General features: G+C 44.7%; 1 protein-coding gene across 14 annotated transcripts in view; it reads left to right on the top strand.

Moving 5' to 3' along the window:
• The window catches only part of PDZD2 (PDZ domain containing 2), a 356,980-nt gene that overhangs the window by 252,508 nt on the left and 82,120 nt on the right, over positions 1 to 22,352 (top strand). For 11 of the 14 annotated variants that reach the window (XM_073237473.1, XM_037001759.2, XM_073237468.1 and 8 more), the window contains 4 exons: positions 3,326 to 3,827; positions 9,186 to 9,328; positions 12,262 to 12,394; positions 17,225 to 17,380. In XM_073237473.1, the coding sequence (XP_073093574.1) occupies positions 3,326 to 3,827; positions 9,186 to 9,328; positions 12,262 to 12,394; positions 17,225 to 17,380 (934 nt within the window). Of the gene's footprint in view, positions 1 to 3,325; positions 3,828 to 9,185; positions 9,329 to 12,261; positions 12,395 to 17,224; positions 17,381 to 22,352 lie in introns of those variants that run through there. The other 3 variants (XM_073237509.1, XM_037001705.2, XM_073237507.1) reach the window with 3 other exon arrangements.

Here is a 22,352-nt window from a genome sequence, read left to right as displayed (position 1 = left end):
CATGAATCTCCAAAGTTCTTGGAGCCTCCGTGAGAATAGAGATAATCGAGATCATGTACAGCAAATCAATAGGCCACCTTGTTGGTACTGCAAAGAGGGTTTCTGCCCTAGATCCATCAAGTTGTTTAGAGCTGTAGTATAAAAGGTAGAGTCCCAAAAGCAATTTTAAAAGAATCACCTCTCCAGGTGACATCATTTTCAGACTGATGGCAACTGTCCTGGAGGCCCAGGATGACTTGGACATAAAAGGAATGTTTCTGGTTTTCTAGGGTTATATTTTATCCATGGCAGTGGATCAGTACTGTTGGGATGGCTTGTTCCTTTAATCCCTAGACTTCTTCCCAGGAAACAGGCATTCACAACTACTAGATTGTGAAAGCAACTTGGAAATGACCCTTCTAACACCCTTACCGTCCGATAAGGAAACTAAAGCATGGGGCAGGAGTGATTTATGAAGCAGAATTGCACACTGGCCATAGCATGGGTTTGGGGAGTAGACAGGCCTGGATCTGTGTGCACTTGGACAAGTTAGTGAATATTTCTGAGACTGAATGTCTTCTGTAAAGAGAGTTCTTAAGGGGCTCAAAGAAGGAACTCAAAACTTGGCCGGTATTATTCTATTGCTATTTTTAAAAATTGAGACATAATTCACATAATATAAAATTCACCACTTCAAAGTGTACAGTTCAGTGAGTACATTCACATGGTGCATCACCATCAACACTGATTCTAGCACATTGCCATCAACCTCCCCAAACCCTGTACCTATTAGCAGTCAGTCCCAATTCTCTGCTGCCCCCAGCTCCTGGCAACCACCAATCCACTTTGTGTCTCTACAGACATGTCCTATAAATGGAATGGTACATGGCCTCTGCGGTCTGGCATCTTTCACCTGCATCATGTTTTCAAGCTTCACCCAAGTTGTAGCATATATTTCACTCCTTTTTATCGCCGAATAATAAACCATTATATGGATGCACCACCTTTTTTCTATCCATTCATCAGTTGATGGAAACTTGGTATAATTACCATTGTTTTACACAATTGGGCCAAAACCAGAATGAAGACTTGGGTGTCTCTCAACCCTGTCCTGTTTTTACTACCCCATGCTGTTTTTTGTAACCTCTGACATGTTTTGTAGTACTACTGTTGGTTTGCTCAAAGAAACCCTTGCAGCCTGGTTAGCTTCTCTGAGGATTTTATGCCTTTACAATAATTTTTCCCTTATGGAAATAAAATAAAAACACAGTTCAAGGAAATGGAATCTCAACATCACAGAAGAATTACACAGAAGTAGACTTATAGACACTGAGAGGTAACTGGTGGTTACCATTGCATGGGAGAGGTTAGGGGAGGTAGGTGGGGAAGGAGAGGGGGATAAAGGGGCACAAAAATTCTCAATCATAATAGAAGTTGGTCATGGGAATGGAAGTACAGCATGGAGAATGTAGCCAATGATTGTAACATTTCTGTTGACATATAGTAACTGCACTAATTGGGGTAAGGATTTGATAATGTGGGTAACTGTTGAACCACTGTGTTGTATACTTGAAACCAATACAAGATTGTATATCAGTGATAACAATTTAAAAAAAAAAGAAGAAAAATTAAGAGAACCAGGTTTAATTTTCATTTTCTAGACTCCAGTGGACTGGTCTTTATGCCTTTTCATCCCACTGTATTTTACAGAACAACCTGAGGTCTGGATGGCAGTATTTATCTGGTTTATTATGTGTAAGTTCATTACTATGGTTTACAGCCCAGGATCAGAGAAAGTACTTATTAGCTTTGACTGATGTTTGAGGACCTTTTTTTCTTGTTTACTTTATACCATGGCAAAAATTCAGAATTTTTCTCTTCTTCAGTGAGACAGTCACTGTTATTGCATTAACCTGGCCACTGGGTATGGGTAATGGATGCCTTTGGTACAGAACTTAGTACATTTCAAATACAGCTAGTCACCTCTCCTTATGACCTGGCCCCCTTCCCACAGACAGACTACCCAACTCTAAGGTCTGATTTTCAAGCCTGGGGAAAGCAGCTAGCTTAGTATATACTTGGGAAAGTTGTTTTCCATTCAATGAAGATATAGGTGACATAGACCCAGACCTTCTCTTTGTGGGCACATGAAAACCAGAAGCAGTTCCAGCTCATTAAGGATTTGGTTGTTGACATTCTTTGCTTGGGATTGGGTGATGTGTAGAATGTGGTAAGATTCCTGTGGTGAAGGCATTTCCCTGGGTTCCTCTAGGGTTTGTGCTTCCTTATCTTGGGTGGCATGAGTGGAGGGTCCAGCCCAGCCTGGTTTCCTGACTTCGAGCAAGTGTTTTGTTGCTAATGCTTGAATGATCTGGTCCTAAACACCGCTAATTATTCACCTCACCTGATGCTCTGTTTTCTTGTTATTCTTTAATATCTGGAGTAGTTATTGTATGTCAGGCTTCACATCCATTATCTCTTTTATATTATTTCCTGCTTCTAAGTGATTGGCATACTTCAAATACATGAGAAATGACTGTGCCTGGCCCTTGTCTGCTCCAAGCTAAGCATTCTTCTTTCCCCCGCTATTCTTGGTCGACAGTTTCCCAGCAGCCCCCTTCGTCCTGGCCTCCCTGTGTCTATGTGTTTTCCACTTCGTTGTTGTTACTCTTAATGTGATGTCCAGATGGAAATGATGCTCCACATGTGCTGTGAACAACCCAAACTAGAACCATTACCAAGAAATGAACCTGATACTCATTTAATGTAGCATACACCTGCCGAGTGTCATTTACCTGTTGCACCTTAATACCAGCCAACCCCTTTTTCCCTTTACTGCTGGGAGGCAGAGGTTCTTGTGAAGTTGATGTTTTGACCCTGAGTACAGAACTTTACATTTCCCCCAGTCTGTTTTACCCATTCTTTACCCTGGGGGCTTGCAGTGTTGTTGTATCAGAATCATATGAATGGGAGGCTAACATAATTGCGGTACAAGAAATTGTTAAGGGAATGGAGAATACATTTTTTAATGATATGTTAGGACTGGCTCTGTGAATTGAAAAATCCTTCTCTGACCACCTACCCTAGAGTTCTTTCATTAGTAATTTCTAGTTCATGGGTTTTGGGGGTTTATTTGGTTTGTTTAGGGGTTATTTTTAGCATCAACAATTACATAGATTAAAAGAATGGATTGAGTGTTAAGCCTCTTCAGGGAGCTTAGTTTTTCAGTCACTTTGCCAGGCGGTTAATCACATGGATCCTGTGTGGGCTCTTGAGCGCATCAACCTGCTGCATTGTTCTGGAAGGATGTTTCTAGAATTTTAACTGGCACCTCTGTTTGTTGCAGTTACCTGGCTGAGCAGTGCTGGAATGGCGGCTTTATCTACCTGATCATGCTGCGTCGCTTCAAGCACAAAGTCCACACTCCTTATAATGGTAACGCTAACAGCAGCTCTGAACCAGGAGAGACACCTACCCTGGAGCTGGGGGACCGAGCTGTGAAAAAAGGGAAAAGAGCAAGAAAATTTGGGGTGATTTCCAAGCCTTCTACCCACAAGGCCCCTGAGGAATCCAAGAACAGTACTGGGTGTGAGCTGGACAGAGACCCCATCTCAGAGCCGGATAATGGCCCAGACCCTGAAATTGGAAACGGTCACACTTTTGAGCTAGAAGATGGCCCAGATTCTCTCAAGGAGGTGGCTGGATGCCATCTAGACAGGTCAGAGGCAGACAGAGGGACAGAGCCTAGAATCCCAAAGACAGATGCACCTCTGCCCACAAGCAATGACAAAGGCTGCTTCTCAAAATCTGGGAAGACAGACTTCCAGTCAAGTGACTGCCTGGCACGGGTAAGGTTTGGTTTGATTATAGAACATGAGTGCTAAAAGAAGTATTGTTGAAGTTTCTTTTAAAGTTTAGAAACTATTTCTGAGATGACCTTGCATTTAGAAGCCAACACAGTCATTAAGATAAATGATCAGAGGACATAATAACAACAAAAATCCAAGTCATTTTATCCTACTTAAATAAAGAGCTAGTTGAATGATCATAAGTGGAAAATTCAAGCCTTCTGTGGTATAATTTGAATCATATGAGGCCCAGATAAAGTACTTGAACTGCAACATTATTTATCACAACTGTCATCAGTGGAATTGCTACTGCAAGGCCAAGAATTCCTGGTGGCAGTTGATAGCATAAACATCCAAGCCTCGGTATTACACAGGAAGGAAATCCAACATGCAGGGAAGCATCTGCTTTTATTTTTAACACTTCAAAACCAGTGACATTTTCATGGGCTCATGTTATTATTACATTGCTGAATTCCAGTGAAGTCTGGAAACTTCACAGAAATCTCTGATACTATGGTATCCAGCTGTGATGGTCAGGGTTGGGCTTACCTAAAGGCAAAGCAGATGTGGTATATTCTGCACGGTAATGGGTACGCTTCTAGCCTCAAATTGTCTCCTCCATCATAACCAGCATTTCTCTCATGACGTTACATTTCTTTAGGGTAAACCTGTTCCTGCCACGAATCCTCTTGGCAAGTATTTTATGGGTTCCTAATGAAGCAGTAACTTCCTACATGGTGTCTGATTGGTTTCTTCTCTGACTCCTTCTAGGAGACAATCCCTAGGGATGAAAGAGAAAGTTGGAAAGGTAGAAAATGGGCACAGAGAAAGTATCAAGCTCAGCTTTGCATGATGCTGGAATGGTACCCTAGGAGTAAAAGTAATTTCTAGTCGGGCTATTTCATGCATATTTCTGCAACTGTAGCCAATCTGCACTATGGGTTGAGAAGAATCAAACTAACCCCTCTCTCAAGGGACCAGATGCCTTTATTTGAGGATTTGAGTGATCTTCATAAGGCCTTGCACAGAGGAGGCATTATTTGTAGATGGAATGTGTAAACAGATGAGAAGAAAAAAATGTCTATCTATCAATTTTATGGTCTCCCCCCAAAAAGAAATAAGCATAATAAAAAGATTATAATGTATACTCCCCCTCCCCCAAATGAAGGGCAATAAAAAGATTATAAGGTGTTCCTTATCAATGAATACTATTATCTTGATATTTTCCCCTAATGATTAGATTTGGAATATTCAGAAAGCCTAAGGTGAAAAAAAAAAAAAGTTAGGTAGTTTTGACTCCCTTAGTCATTTTGAAGGTTTAAAGATACCAAAGGTTGAATCTCATACAGTCCAAAGAACAGGTTTTCATTTGGCTTAGGATAATAATATAATGATAATAATTTGGGATGATTTAAAAAAAAAAAAGACACCAAACTTTTAACAGAGTACCATCCTCTTCTCATCTTAATTAAAGACAATTACATAAAATTGGATTTCTGGATTAGACTACCTGAAGAATACACATATTAGAGTTCCTTGGCCTGGTTTTTGCATGCAAGCTCAAACATCCTAGAAGATATAAGTAAAACAATGAAAAAAAAAAACTTTGTGTTACATGCTGTAGGTGCATTTACCCAGGATTGATAGGACTGAAGCTTTCCCCCACATCCGGGTGGCACCCAAATTGGAAGGAGTAGACTGTCACAGGAGGTTGCTTAGTTTCTTGGGCTGAGTGGATTTTTATTTTTTATTCCAGGATGAGCCCAAGGTCATACTAAAATTGAATTTCCAGGAAAACAAAAAATTAGCTATTTACCTCTTAAGCCTTTGGGGGGAAAATTCCATTCCATTTGAATAGTAAGAGATTAAACCTGTCAGCATTGTTCCATTTTTGCTTTATTAATGATTTAATATATCTACAAAGACACAATAAATGTTTCTACAAAGACACAGGAAAGTCTTATAATGATCATTCAGACCATTTTTATTTGTCAGGTACTTTTTCATAGACAGGAATTTATTATATGAAAATAAATCCTCAGTCTTTGTTTTTTATATTCTGTTCTCCCTTAACAGAGCTATAGTAAACATATTTCCTCTAACACGTATCTTTTTAAAAAACATTGTTTCTGCAAAATATTACCACATAGTGATGCATTAGCAGCCAGATTAATTTTTTTTAATACAAAAGCTGGGCCCATAGTCTAAAACCCAAGAATCTCATAGATAAGCAGTTTTAGAAATGAATTCAGAGTTCCTTATTCCTGTTTAGTAAAGATCATCACCCAACCAACGTGACAGTTCTCTCAATCCTGTTTACTATAATCTGTATTTTTGTAATGCTGCACAGTAAAAATAAATACAACCAAACTTAGTCACATAACAAAGAAAAAAAGCCTTACCATTTAGCAGCCAGGCAAACTCACTCCCAGCTGGCACGTTTGTCTATGGATCCATTTGTGATCTTAACTAGTACTTGTCATGTGCCCTGCGCAGTACCAGACCTCTTCAGCAGGGACCTCGGGAAGGCTACCCTAGCTGCTTTCAGCTCTAGGCGGCTAGGTTTCATATGGACAATAGCACACCCAAGGCTGAGAACGTCTGCATCTTCCTGTCATCCTTTGTGTACCGCTGAACTCCTTAGGTGGTCAAGAAGTTCTGAGGCAAGGAAACTTGCAATGATTTCTTTGAACTCTCCCCTTGTAGTTCCTACTTTCAATTATAGGAAAAAAAATCTTGTTACTGGATAAAAATGAAAAAGAAAATCTGTTTCTTGACTAGTCTAGTTGGGGGCTATACTACAAATCGATTAGTTCTGCCTCCTGTGAGGGCACTTTTAGTAGATACAGGCTTTGTTTTGTTTTGCTGTTGACTAGCCGAGTGTGTATTGGGTAGGGGTGTGGAGTGGACATGTGAGTGCGCTTGATGAAAACTGTCTTCAGCTCTTCTGTCAGAGTATCCGTGAGTCCATTCTGCTTTCCCCAGGATCATAGTTTTGCATGTTTCTCATCACAGGTCATTTAAAAGCATTTAAAAATTAGAAGGAACTGTAGCTAGTATTGTCTCACCTTTTGTGAGCCATATCTAATAGGTTTTGTTTAACAAAAGGATGGGAGGGCTGGGGGAAATGATGGTGTACCTAGTAATGGGGATGAATAGGTTTTTACTAATTTGGACTGAAACCAAATGGGTTTTCTTATTTCTGAACTCTAATAATGGTCCCTGTTGCTCTTAGGAAAAGATTCCATGGCCTCTCTGTACTGGATTGTCCCATATTTTCAGGACCACAGGAGTCATGTTATATCTTCCATGGAAAAAACAAGTTAAGCCCCCACACTGCTCTAGTTTCTCACCTGTACCATGAGGCCCAGGGAAGCAGCCCCGGGGCTGACCCACACAGGGGTGGGATGCCCAGCCAGCCAGGGCAACAGCTAGTCAGCACATCCCTGAATTTGTTCCCTCTGGGGCTATGTACCAGGCCATGGGGTTCACGTACTGCAAATGGTAAAGTTTCCATCTTGGTGGTAGCACTGATTCTCAAGGATGGCTTCTTGGGAGCAGTGGAGCTGTGAGGGACTTTGAAGGCCAGGGAAACCATTTACAAATGTGGAAGAGAGAAAAGGGTATTCCAGGGATCAGAGGCAACAGACCCCAAACCGCCATGTTCAAGGTGAAACGGTTGGAAATAGAGTAATCCTTGACAAGTTCATGAACTGCTGTGGTGAGCCAGTGACATCTGAGGTTGCATTGGGCCAGACAGCCGTCGTTTGTCTGTGGTCAGTGGCTGAAGGAGACAGCTGGCACCGCTGCCTGCTGCTGGAGCAGTGGAGCCCCAGTGAGCAGTGCTGTGCTGGGAAAAGCAGAGGAGCCAACAGGTCTCTGCTGATAATTTCCCCAGACATTCCTGTTGCTGCACATCAGTAACTGTTCAACATCTGGCCTTTTTACTATTGCATAAAGTTTCATTTAGCTTCTGACAGTATGTATTTCAGATTTTCCAAATGCTTCACATTCTTTATCTTTTGCAAGCAGCTTGAATGGGAAAGTTGCCCATTACTAGGGGGATGATGGCTTTGTCCATAACGGACCTTAACAGTTCCGTTGGACCTTCATGGTGGATAAAGAAAGAAGATGACTTTTACTTGACATGTTGAAGAATTCACTATGACCTGTGCCTATATACCTAGAGCCACAAGAACAGTAGGGATGAGCCTAAAGTAAGACCCCAAACTAAATCACTTCAGAAGGTTTTGTTTTCATTTCTCTGAACAGCTATGTGTCCAAGGGAACTCAAACATTTTGCAGTGGGCATATTTGTGTCTTTGGATGACATAGGGAGTCAAGTGGAGAATGAACCAAAGCAGAAAAGCTACGCACTCCAGAAGACACAGAGACATGTATTAGTTTTTTAAAAGGATAGATTTTTGTAAGGATTAAAGCATTTTTTAATATATTTAAAGAGTATACAGACCAGTGTCTATAGAAGTCAGTAAAAAGTTGATCAATTAATTTCCTGTTTTGGTTTCTCCTACCAAAGATCACGTGTTGTTCAGGAAGTTTGAAATTCAGTGTGATGTTTTCAACATATGTATGCAAATATATGGTCATATATATAATAATACATGGTAACCAATCAACATTTATTATATATACTAGGTGTCAGGGCACTGCTGTTCCCATAAGTATCTCTTCTAATCCTAACAGCCAACCTGGAAGTATTAGTAATTATTCCCACTTTAGAGGCAAGGAAACAGTTTTTAGGCATTAGATGACTTTCAAAAGTACTAAGTAGCAGCGCGGGTCAATCTAGTTGAAGTCTTCTGGCTCCAAGACCTAGCTTTGTCCCTTTCATCTTCCTTTATTAATCAGTAGCCGTGTATAAACAAATGGAACCTAGATACAGCAGTGTTTACACACACAGTGGTATCTGGGTTTCAGGCAGAAGAAGCGCAACAAGGCCCTGGTCAGGGAACTCAGTCATCCCCTTGCTGTGCTGTCCAGTATCATAGTCACTGCCACTATGGCTATTAAATGAAATTAATGTAAATGAAATTTTAAAAAATGAAATTATCTCAGTTGCCACTAGCCACAGTTCAAGCACTCAGTAGCCACCTGTGGCTAGGGGCTCCCTACTGGCTAGTGCACACACAGAACATTCCCATCATGGAAGAATGATCTCTTGAACAGCCCTGCTAGATGGAGACTTGGGCCAACCCACAGAGCTTTCTCTGCTGTGGCCGCCTGCAGTGTCCACTGACGCGTGACGCGTGGTTGGTCCCACCTGACAGCTCCGTGCGCCTGTGTCAGTGCCGTGTGTCTGTCCGTGTACTTCACAGTGTGCTCACTTTTTCTCCCAAGGAGGAAGTTGGCCGGATATGGAAGATGGAGCTGCTTAAAGAATCGGATGGGCTGGGAATTCAGGTTAGTGGAGGCCGAGGATCAAAGCGCTCACCTCACGCTATCGTTGTCACCCAAGTGAAGGAAGGAGGTGCCGCTCACAGGTGACTAGATACCTCTCTCCCTTTCTCTGTCCCCTTGCCCTCCCCCTGCCGCCCCCTGGGTGCTAGGACTCTTCTGCTTGGTCAGAGTCCTGGTAATTACAGTTCATAAAAATGATGCTGGAGCATGGAAGAAAATCAGGCATGAGAGGTTCTAATTAAACACACCTCTGAGCACAGAAAGTGCTAATTGCTGGAAATCCTTCAGGTTCCCCCAAACCATGATGGAGACCTTGGATTTCCTCCCAATCCAATTTGAGTTTCAAGTGAATGTTACTCACCCTAACTTTTTGGACGCTGGTAATATGTGATTACTTATCAAGACTGCCACACAACAGATTACCACACTCGTGACATCTTACCTTCTGTAAGACTGTGGCTACTGACGGGAAAGTGGGTGGCTTTAAACACAACCACAGTTCACGTGCTGCGTCTGGAGCTGTCAGCTCTGCCAGGATGCTACACACTTATACGGGTGTGTCTCTCTGGTGTTCAGATACAGAGGGGGAAGAAAGTAATATCAATGTTTCTCCTTGTGACTGAAAACAATTTATACTTGAACACTTCTTTTTTAATTTGAACAATCATGTTAGTTTGGAAGAAGGACAGTGGTTAGGCAGGACATGTACAAAGAAGAAGCCCATCTGGGTTTACAAGGATGCAGCTGCCCGCAAATATAACACACGTTTCTGCCATGCTAGCTAATTGTGTCCAGGTACATAGAGTGTCTATATTTGCAAAGCATGGTAGGGTATGTGCATATATTGTACATATATTGCACACCCAGGTGTATAAAGGTAGAGTCTCACTGATGGAGTCCAGTTGAGGTACCTTGGCGCTGCAAGGGCGTGGCAGACCAGAGAGTACTGGCGTGCCGGAGACTGAGCAGGCGCTCAAGGAACAGCTCATGAGGTGGCCTTGAAGTTGATGGCGGTATTTAGCCTGAAGAATGGAAAACTAAGGAGAGGACCAGGGCGCAAACTATCCAAGTGGCTCCTGCACATCAGTCCTGTAATGAGAGAGTAGATGCTACAGCTAAAGTAGAAATAAGATGAACTGCAGTTGTCAGTTATCTGGGTGGCAGAACTTACTGAAGGATGAAGGCTTAAGATAGCTTTTATCCAGAAGAGCATCATCACACTTCCCGAATGAGGTATGCTTACAGGGACTTCCATCGGACGGCCATTTGCCCACTAATCCTGGGTCAGGGGCTCTCGTCTGTCTTTGGCAAGCTGGTGATTAGGAAACTCCTGTGCCCAGAGATAAGCTTATACAGAACTGCTCTTGTCTGTCTCCTGTGTGAGCTCTTTCTAGTGGGCCTCACCGTTTTCCTTTCGCCCTGAGCCTGGGTTGTGTGTGTCTCTGCTCCTGGAGTGCTTCTGAAGGGGGGCATTCTAGTTAATACCGAACTAGAGAGATGGTGTTAAAGAGGGAAATAAGCGAAAGGGATGGGGACAGGGATGGTCTGGAGTGAACCCAGGGACACTGGCCAGAGCCGCTGTATTCTTCTCTATTCCTGACAACCTTTCCTCCCCAGTGGCCCACCCTGCCCCTGGGGGCTCCAGGTTCTCTGGGTTTTCCTATCCCCCTTCTCTTTCCATCCAAGCAATGGGTTCTTATATTTCTCTGCTTCAGGGTTTTTTTGAAAGACTGAAAGCAGAGTTGTTGGAAGTCTGTGGTGCCTCCTGTCTTCTGTTAAAGCCAAAATTCACAGGAAAGTTTATGGTGCATGCACTAGTGGGCTGAGAGAGAAAAATTGGTGAAGGAGGGAGGGTGAAAAGAATTTGATTGATTCGTTGAAAGAAGGCGAGGTGGAGAGCATCTACAGGTTGGCGAGAAATAGGTGTGTGGCCCTGGGAGTGCTGGAGCCATGCACAGGTCCCTCAGCAGCACCCTGGGGGCTGATGGTGACTCTTTAGAGGGGCTGGTGGGACCTTCAGCTTAGGGAGCCTCAGCCTCACCAGATTTCCTACCTTGGATTTAGCAGTGGAGATTAAATGCCCCTGGCTCCATTGGGGTTGTGGGAGACCAGACCATTGGAGGCTCAGCGGGCAGCCACAGGACTGTTGACCCGCCATGACTGAAGGGACCTGCCCAACACTGGCACAGTGTGCCACCCAGACCCTTGACCCACACTCAGACAGACAGTCCCTGTGAAGCCCGGGTCTCCTGCCAGCCCAGTGGGGAGGAAGCTCTAGGTCAGCCCTAATTTGAGTTAAAGGAAATAAAGAAACAGAACACATTTATAGACCTGCTGCAGCTATAAATTAGACAGTTCATTTGTTCATGTTTGTATTCATCCTTCTGCTAATAAAGCCTGGCTGTAAGGAAACAAGGACAAAAAAAGGTGCTGAATTTATCAAGGTCCCAGAGTTCTATGTGTGTCTTGGGGGTGGGAGGCACAGACACATGCAGTACACAGGCACAGGTGCCACAGAGGAAGTCTGGCCAGCGGCAGTCACCCACAAGGAGAGGGTGGTGGGTTAGAGGAGGCTTCCCGTGGGACATGGGGCACCTTCGCCCCTCTGGGCTTCCTCAGCAACTCAGCCACTGACTCAGCCGTGAGGGTAGGATGGCGGGTAGGACTGAGAAAAGAGTGACTTGACTTTCCTGACACAATGGGGTCCCGGCTCCCCCAGCACCACCACCAACCCGGCTTGCAGCCAGTTTCTTGACATTGATGTGATTTATGGTGGTGATTTAAGAACATGCCTGTCCCTAGGCCACCATCTGGAATCCTAAGTGGGAATCTGGACCTAGCCAGACCAAAGGCTGAAGCAGCCCCGTCCCAAAGGGTCTCTGGTCATCGTCCCTACTTCCCCTTCAGCCTGCTTGTAACCCTCCCCTCTCACAATCCCCCCAGATCCAGGAAAACGTCCCTCCTCAAGCCCAGAATGTCTTGACATGGGATTTCTTTCCCATCTCCCTTTCCTCAGGGATGGCAGATTGTCCTTAGGCGACGAGCTGCTGGTAATCAATGGTCACTTGTTGGTTGGCCTCTCCCACGAGGAAGCTGTGGCCATTCTTCGCTCAGCCACTGGAATGGTTCAGCTGGTGGTGGCCAGCAAGGTAGGTCGTTTCTGTTTGTGTGTTTTAATACTTTCAACGGTGGTGGTGAATTTGGACTTGAGCCCTCCCCATGCCACACACACACACACACACACACATGTGCACGCACCCCCTGCTATGTATGTACACATTTACCTTGGGCCATGACTTTGATGCTACGGTGCAAACTCACAAGGGGGCCATTAGCTGAAGTGCATTTAATTATTTTGCTTTCTTTCAAGGATCTTCATAGGTATATTTAGGAGATGGAAAAGCCATTTAAGGAGAATGTAAGAATGGGAGGATGAAAAGAAGGACAAGGTAGCGAGAGCAGCACTCTCCCAGGGCGAAGAGGAGATGCGGCAGTCTGCTGACTGGCAGGGCCGGGGGAGAATGGACGGGTGCCCCTTCCAGGTCCTGGGGGAAGAAGGGTTCAGGGCCGGCCACGGGCAGCCCACAGGCCCTGGTTCTGACTCATGTCCTCAAGTAGTGCGGGCTCTGGAGGAGCCTTGTGAATCCTGTCTGTCCAGCCACCCCCACCTCCACCAACTGACACCTTCTTCCTCAGTTTTACAAATGAGACGGTGAGGCAGAGCTTCTGTGGAGGCTCCCCTTGCACAGAGGCCCTGGTGGCGTCAGCGGCACCAGCACCCAGGCTCCTGACATGAGCCAGGACCTGCCCCGCCCATGCTGTCACCTCTTCCTGAGGCCTGGGCTGTGGTTTCTTGCACCCCCAGCCCCGGAGTGTGTTAAACTAGCGCCAGTGCCCCGAGCCCACAGCCTCTGCCTTCTGCCCCAGTCTCCCCAGCTGTATGTAGCGCCTGCAATAAACACTGTAGGACTCCACAGCTGTGCGACAAGGAAGACGAGAGGCCGGGCTCTCCCGGTTCTGCCCCACTGCCTTCGTCATGCTGCTGGCGAGACCAGGAAAGAGCCCGTGGGACACAGGGAAGAACCAGGGTGAGGCCACCCTCACACTGTGCAGAAATACACCCTTGCCAGTATGGCTAACCGTTGCCCCATTATCCCGTGTTATTTTTTAACCTAGCATCCAGTTTCTGTAAGTTCTCCACTTAGATTACAAGGTCTATTGCCTGACTTTGGAGTGTTTAATAAATAGATTAGGAGGATATTTTGAGTGATCTGAAAAATCTGTTTCCTCTCTTTATACCTTTTACCCCAGACCCTTGTCCTGGACTCTCAGGCTCCCAGTAGGAACACAGAATCTTGGCAAAGATTGGTAGGAAGAGTTGGCATTGACGTCCGTGAGAGAGAAGTTGAGACATACTCCATTCATAAGTCCCTCCTTCCCTCCCACAGGTGCCATGGGGCACCCTGGCATCTCCTCATTCAGGCCCAGGAAGGAGAGAAGCATTCTGCAAGGAGGGAAATGCTACATGGAAAGGAGAAGCAAATTCCTCATTTGGCCAGACATGTTGGGGTTTGAAAAGCATCATTGCATCTTAAACATTCATACACACACGTGTTTGCACAGCCCATCCCCCAACAGCCTGTGACTTTAGAATGCAGGGGCTTCTGCAGAAGCCTTAGACCCTGTGCATCAAACCTTAATTTCTGTGCTGACTTCTTTCTCCTGCTAGTTTGGAAAATGGGGAAGGGGAATCTCTTCTATGTCAAACCATTATCCACAAACATGCAGACACAAGAAAACAGAAAAGAAAAACAGAAAATGTCCATTCATGGGTAAACTAAGAATTAAGGGGCATAGAAGGGGTTTTGAAAACAAGTTCCTGGGTAATGCCTGATCTATGATCTCACCGAACTGAAGAAAGGAGTCTAACATGTATCCAGTGCCCACCAGCTGCCAGGTGCTTTTTACCTATCATCTCATTTAATTCTTAAGTCCCATGAGACAGTTTATAGTTCTTTTATTCAAAGGATGGAATGAAAGTCTAATTACTTTGTGCCTGGAGGTTACAGCCGCGGGTGGCAGGGGCAGGTTTCATCCTGGGTCTATCAGCCTTCAAAGTCTCGTGCTCCTGTGCCCTGAACTGCCCCTTGGTCAAGTAAGATGTAAAGGCCACCAGAGCCCATGGTAGTAGGAAATTGTAATGTGTTCCTGCCAGAGGCTTTGACTTTTAAGGACACTTGCTGCAGTTTTGTAGGGCTGAGCAGCAGTCCAGAGCCAAGGAAAGGGTGTCCATTCTAGTTCCCAGTCCACTGGCTCGTGGCCATCTGTAGTAAGCTGCAGTCCCACTGGCCCGGGCCTCGGGAGTGATAGCTGTCATTTCCTCCATATGCTCCGTTCATGACTGGGCAGTACGCTGCTACGGCAGCTGCCTGCTGTGTGTTCCTGAACTTAATCTCTACCATCCGAGGGGCTCCTCCATGTGCGAGAAGCAAAGTCCTTCTTTAAATATCTTTTAGCATCTGTTCCTCTTCTTTATCCAACAAGAGCAAGCAATCCACATGCTTTGTTTCTGTCTTTATTTGTGAAGATGGGGAAAAAAGCTTTTGATTTCCTTAGTATAAGTAATATAAAAACTGCAAATTGTCATTATTATAGATAATAGTCACCTTGTTACAGAATTTAAAGGCATTGTTTTTGGAAATATAGCAGCTACTTCCTTCTGGAGAGGATGTGTCATGTTTCCACACAAATAAGTTGTTTGGTTATACACAGGAGCTTAAAATGTTTCGTTGAATGAATGAATAGAAATCAGAATATCCAAGCTCACTTTGACATTCCTAGAAGTACATGCACAGTAATACATGTATTTCTCTAGTGCTCTTTTCTTTTTCCACTCTTAGTTATTATTAACAAGTAATGTGTATTTATTATATCTAAAGTAGAAAACCCAGAAAAAATAGAAGAAAAAGAAACACTTTTGTAATATCACCATTAGTACTATCCATTAACTAGTATGTCCTTTCAGATGGGAACACATGTACATGTGTGTAACATGCACACATGTTTTCTTTTACATGGAATCAAACACCAGGAGCCAGTTCACACCTAGAGGCAGCCCCACCTGGACTTAGGCACCAGCACATCCCTTTAGAAGCTGTGTACCTTAAGCAGGTTAATATCTCCCTAAATCTGTGTTTGCACCTGTACAATGAAAATCAGTAACTACTTCTTGGGATGTTAGAAAAATTAAATGAGATATAATTTTATATATACAGGCCCCTAAACAATGTAGACTGGTCACAGTGAGCCCTTGGAGAAATGTGTGTCTATGGTTATCACATGTTATTATGTCCAGCTGGATATTACATCATTAATATGGTTACATGGTTTTCAACCTGCCTTTCCCTAAGCAGCATACTGTAAGAGTATTTCATCAGAAAGTACAATTCTTTGGCACCACCTTGAATGATGGTGTAGTATTCTGTCCTGTGGCTCTTGGGACCCTGACTTACCAATTGGAGCTTCATCTTTTTTTTTTTAACTCTTTTCTGTGAATGGTCTAGCAGGATTGACATCACAGACAAGGAATGACCTCTCTTTTTGTTTAATAGCTCTTCTTTCTGTCCTTGGGTAAGTTCGAACAGCATAGTATTCACAATTATTGATCTAAAATGAATGAGCTTCTTCAGGTACCTTAAAGGTGGAACGTGCATCAAACTAGTAACAAACATCACTGTCACCAGATGCCAACTCACCAATAGTTTGTAACATCCGTTATTTAAAATGGGTATTTTCTGTTGGTGGTGTTCTCTTTTCTGTCAGCCTCCAAAATCAAAAATTTCCCTATGTTTACTTCCTTGTAGAAATAGGAGGATGGGGACAGGACACATTTTTGTCTTTTCTGGCCTCAGGTCAGCCCTGCTGGTTCCTGGCTCGTGGGCTGTGGCTTTTTCCCGGGCGGTCTGGCCCCTGTGTATGCCTCAGTGACCTCGCCTGCCTCCCATAGCCTCCTCTGGCCTTTCCTGTGCATAGGAAGGAAGGGCTGTGTTGAAGCCCCCTTTACAGTCTAATCTTAATGGAGCCTGATTCCATGTATATTTGTTGTTCTTTAAAAGTTGTTCAAGAGCTGCTTTCATTGAAGAGACATCAATCTCCACTTTGGTGTTGTGAACCAATTAACAATCTAATATCTTTCTAATGAAGATATGCTAGTGAGATGAGCAATGGGGAAGAGGAGGGCATAATAGACTTTTGTGCTCTATTCTAGGCCTGGTGCTAGCAGTGTGTAGATATGGTGCCAAGTTTGGAGAACTCTCAGAAAAGCATGGGAGATAGACAAGTAGTTAGATGTACATTGCAAGGTGATAAAAGGAACAGTAAAGGACATTAGAGAAGAAAGGAAAGGTATATGACATGCCTCCTGAGATGATCCAAAAAGCCTTGCAGAAGGAGAGAATGCTCAGGCTTTGCCCAAACAGGGCTTAGTCATGAGAGGAGGGGTGGCCTAGGCCCAGGGAGCTGCTGTTGGAAAAGGCAGTAGAGCAGGGAGAGCCAGGCATGTTGGAAAGTCAGGATGGGTGGAATGGACGGTGTAGGTTGGAGGGGAGACTGCAGGGAGATGGGCGGCCAGATCTCCAAGCTGCTGGCCTGCCACCAAGGAGGCTTAAACTGTATCCTGAAAGCAAGATGGGATGGCCTCCAAAGGATCTCAAGTTCAGGGAACTTGGATTGCCCATAGAAACATTCATCTAAGAAATACAGATTCTTCAGGAAAAAAGATTTGTGTTTCAATTAGGTCCACACCCCTGACATTTAAAGTAACTTTGCAAATCTGGACATGCAGAACATACATTCCATGGAGTCTTTAAGTTGGAGTACGTGACCACCCACAGCTGACTCTGCTAGGTATTCCTTGGCCTTGACCCAGAACTGCCTGGTACCATGGGGTAATCTATGTGTTTTTAATTGTGTCCATATAGGAAAGCTCTGCAGAGGACCTCCTGAGGCTGACATCTAAGAGTTTGCCTGATCTGACCAGCTCAGTAGAAGACGTGTCCTCTTGGACTGACAACGAAGACCAGGAGCCAGATGGGGAAGAAGACGTAGGCACCAGCTCGTCTGCCATCCAGGGAGCAGTAAGTGTGCCTCTGGGTTCCCAGGCTGCTCTGCTGGAATCATATTCTCCTGAAGACATGGTTGGCAGGGTCAGAGATAAAAGCTTGAGTGGTATGAAAGAGACCAGGATGGGAGAAGACCACAGTGCATTCTTTTTTTTTCTTTTTTGGTCAGAATCTTCCAGAAAAATCTGTGAGGGTAATGCTTTTCATTTAAGAAAAAAACAATAAAACTAGAAACAGGATATGAGCAACTGGGTACTAAGTTCAGTGTGTATTGTCAGAATCTTCCAGAAAAATCTGTGAGGGTAATGCTTTTCATTTAAGAAAAAAACATTGAAACTAGAAACAGGATACGAGCAACTGGGTACTAAGTTCAGTGTGTATATAAATATCTAGGATGCGCAAGGGTATGTACAAGGATTTTATGGCTACTTCTTGATATAGTGCTTGAAAACTATGGTTCATGAATTTAAACTTAAGAGATGTCTAGTTGAAAGTGGAATGTCAAAATAACACAAAACCCAGGCAAAGTTATATAGATACGTCTTACAATTTTAATCAAACCAGAACTCTCACATGGTTCATAGCTCATCCTTACACAGCCTGTGACACTTCACACCTCGTGGTCCCATCTCCAGCACTGCCTGGCACACAGAGTCGGGGGGGCTTTTGGTTAATTATCATTGCATTGTGGCTCCATGGTCTCCTTGGTGTATCCAAGATGTGTGATCTTTTTAGTGTAAATTCTTGTTAACCTTTGTTCCCCAACTGAATCAGTCGTGGGGTCAGGAGGGTGCCCTCTTTCTGCCATTTGGAGCCCCTTACTCCTTCCCACCAGTGAACCTTGGCAGCGTGAGTGAGCACTAGAAAATTAATTTTGCTTATCATAAGGCCTTAGAAGACAAAAATGCATCTCTTATTGTATTTACACAATATGCTCTTTAATTTAAGGAATAAAATTTTGCTCTTCCTTTTGTTTGATCACGAGAGACCCAGGGCCACTGAGTATAGTTGTGCAGGTTGTGGACTGCACAAAGGTGCTGCATCTAAGGAAGCACAGCTCACATCATGAACATCAGAGGCTTTTATGTTCCTTATAACAATATTTTGGATGATGGCAGTAAAGAGTTCTGCTTTAACAAAACGATATATTAGGATAATTTTCCAGAAAAGGAAGGAAAGCATCTTCAAGAGGAAGTCTCTTTTTGTAATCCGCCTAGAGGTATTTTACAGGCCCATTGTTGATGTCCAACATTTTTTCAGCTGCTTTTCCCTCCTAGGAGAGCTTTCTCAGGAAACTAACCTGTAAAGCAGATAATCCAGGGCTGAAGGAACAGGGTTAAGGTGAACAGTTGAAAAACAACTGTGATTATTCACATCTCTTTATATTATGACACCATTCCGTGGCTTCTGTTACGTTTACTTCTAGTAAGGGTAGAGACTAAACTGATTTCATGGCCTTCACCGCCTCCCTGACTGACCCCTGTCTACTTCTCAAACCTCACCTCACACCAAACTCTCCTTCACTCCTAAGCAGCTGCTATACTACCCTTCTTCTAGTCCCTCACTATGTGCACACACATTTTCCTGCCACAGAAAATAGCAATGACTCCTATTCATCTTTGGGATCCCATAACATTACTTCCTCAGAGAAACTTTTCCTGAATATATCTTATGTATATTAAATCTCTTGGCTCTCGTGGCATAACCACGTGGCTCTCCTGGGAATGGACTGTCATATTTAAATGTGTGATTATTTGATTGAGGTCTGTTTTTTCTGAGACTCTAAATGCCATGATATAAGGGATTTTGATGACTGGTTTGGTTCCCACGAATCCCTAGATATTAGCCAGCACATCTGATGTTGAGTTATAAATAACTAAATAAATTAAAACACAAACAACAGAATAAGAATTCATTGAATACGAATGTCAGTTCAACCAGCCGACTCCCCATCTCCAGCACGACTCCCGTGTTCCCACCTGTAATGGCCAGGCATGCCTCATAGCGACTGTCCAGCACATCTCCAGCCCAGAGGAACCCCTGGCCCACTGTCTGGAGGGCTCACTCCTGCTGAGCAGGACCCCACAATGTAGGGTCGTGCCCTGGCACACCTCAGTCAGCTGAGTAAGCTCAGCATCTTAAGGAGACAGAAACTCTACAGCCCAAGCCCATTTATGTAGCACAGTAGTCCTTGTGCAGAGGTTACAGTCACATACCCATATTCTCGTACAAAAAACTCCAAAGAATTATTTGTCTGGGAATTGTTTACACTAAGTAAATGGGTCATTACATATCATATGGTATGTGTTTTTATTTAAATTATAATTTAAATTTATTTTTATAAATTTATAATTTTAATACATTTATTATTATTTAAGTTATTGTAAGATAAATTCTAACTGAAATAAGCAGGTGACAAGAGGCAACAAAGGGCCAGGCAGTTTATTTGAGCGCAATCCCAGGTGATGTTCACCAGTCCAGCTAGTCACAGGCTGGGGAAGTCATGCCCAACAGGGCAGGCAGGGAGTTCTTAAGCGAACAGGGAAGGGAGGGAGAAGTGGACTGCACTAGGGGTATGTGGGGTAATTTTCATTGGCTCAGGGTCGGGTGATGGACAGCCAGAGGTCTCCTCCTTCCGGATGGAGGGGTCTGCATCCGGGGTTTGTTGGCACATCATGGGACTGGAATGCAGGAAGAGCTGTTTGTTCCTTCCCCATACGGCACAGAGCTACTTGGTGCTGTCTCTGCTCTGCCTGCACTGTCCTCGCCCCCCTCCCTCTGGAGCCTCCAGCCTTATATTCCAGCCTTTTGGTCATAATGGGTGACGACTCGATCTGGCTACTTCCGGCTGACAAGGGGTGTCGTGGGGGGTTTGGAGGTTGGTTGATGGCCAGAGGAGGCTCAGTCAGAAGGGGCAGGTACTTGTGCAGCAACAGTTGATTGACCTTTATGTGTGACATTTCTGCTATGCAGTGCTGAAGGAACCTGACGGGAGAAGGTGAGGCTGCCTCACTAGGTAGGAGGAGGAGTAGGATGAGGAGCCTGTCGGAGTTGGATCTGTAGAGGTCCAACTTGTTCCACTTGCCAAACATCATTGGGGGGAGGGGCTCTCTTTAGTAGGGAAATATGGTACTATGCAGGGTGTTCCAATAGTTTGGCAGCAGTGGGGATTGTGAGGATTACAGTGTATGGCCCTGTCCAGTGAGGCTGGAGCAATCAAGGCTGGAGTTCTTTTAGAAGTACCTCATCCCCTGGCTGAAGGATCGCTGCATCTTCTGGTTTGTTGGACGACATAGGTTGGGGTAGGAGCTGGTCTGCGTGTTCCCAGAGAAGATGTTTCAACAGTGAAAAGTAAGGAAGGTAGGAAGCCAAAGGAGGAGAGGTAGCAGGCAGGGCTGTGTTCAGTAAGAAGGGCCTGCTGTACATTAGCTCAAATGCGCTTAGTTCCGCCGGTCCCTGTGGGGCAGCACGCAGCCGAGCGAGAGCGAAAGGGAGAAGATGGGGCCACTAGAGCTTTACTTCCAGAGACAGCTTAGTTAGTGGGTCTTTTAGGAGACTGTTAGCCCTTTCGATCTTACCCAATGATTGGGGGTGATGGGGTATATGGAGGTTCCAGGTGATATTGAGAGCCTCAGCTGTTAGCTGAGTGACCCGGGAGATGAAGGTAGGTCCATTATCGGATTGGAGTGAAGTGGAGAGCCTGAAACAAGGAATGATGTATTCTACCAGCATCTGCACCACTACTGATGCAGTCTCTTGGTAGGTGGGGAAGGCCTTGATCCAGCCTGAAAAGGTATCAAACAGAACCAGTAAATACCAGAGCTTTTTATGCCTAGGCATATGGGTGAAATTGACCTGCCAGTCCTGTCCAGGGATCATTCCCCTCATCTGGTGGAGGGCCATCCGGGTCCTCAGAGCATCTTGAAATGAGACGTGATGACAAGTAGTGCAGGCTTGGTGCACCTGATCTATTGTCCTGCGGAGACCATAAGGGGCAAATATGGGGGAGAAAAACCGGTGCATGGCCTCCAGCCCAATGTGTAGAAACTGATGAATTTTGGATATGATATCCCTGCCTTAATGTCCCCCGAGGTATATCCATCCCTGATCTCCCAACGCCCCTCCTTGATGGAGAAGCAGTTGCCATTCATCATCGGGGTATTGGGGCAATAGAGAAGAGGAAAGAAACAGCACAGAGGGTTGGCTAGACCTGGATGTTAACTGTCAGGCCGTGGCGTCTGCCAACGCATTACCCTTGGTTACTGGATCATTCCCAGTCTGATGTGCTTTACAATGCACGATGGCCACCTCCTGGGGTCCTTTTGGGCCTGTATCAGGCGGCTGATAGCCCTGCCTTTGATGATAGGGGTTCCCTTAGTGGTAAGGAAGCCCCTTTCCTTCTAAATTGCAGCATTAGTGTGTGTAATTAGGAAGGCATATTTAGAGTCAGTGTAAATTGTGAGCCTCTTCCCGGCTGCCAGCTGTAACACCTGGGTAAGAGCCACTAATTCGGCTTTCTGGGAGGTGCTCTCAGAAGGGAGTAGGTTTGTTTCTGTCACCTGTGACAGAGTTACCACTGCATAGGCTGTCTTTGCACCCCATCACTCCCCTTCACCGAGCTTCTGTCTACAAAAAAAGTTAAGTCAGGGTCTTCGAGGGGCACGTCTTGTAGGCCTTCTCTAGGTTTTCTAAGAGCCTCTACAATCTCTACACAGGAATGAGTGGGCTGATCTGCCTGATCACTGATGGGAAGCAAGGAGGCTAGGTTAAGGGGTGGAGAGACTTGTAGGGTTACCTGTGGATGTTCAATGAACAGAAGATGGAATTCCTGTACTCTTGAAGGACTCAAGGAGGCTAGGGGTTTATGATTCAAAAGATCTTGTAACCGGTGTGGGGAATACACAGTAATGGGCTGTTGGAGAGTTAGTTTCAGGGCTTCCTGGGCCAGACTTCCTTCAGCTGCCAGGGCTCAGAGGCAAGGCTGCCA

This window comes from Manis javanica, chromosome 1 (assembly GCF_040802235.1).
Source record: "Manis javanica isolate MJ-LG chromosome 1, MJ_LKY, whole genome shotgun sequence".
Taxonomy (NCBI): domain Eukaryota; kingdom Metazoa; phylum Chordata; class Mammalia; order Pholidota; family Manidae; genus Manis; species Manis javanica.
The sequence above is the reverse complement of the archived record's forward strand: the minus strand, read 5'-3'. Positions and strand labels throughout refer to the sequence as shown.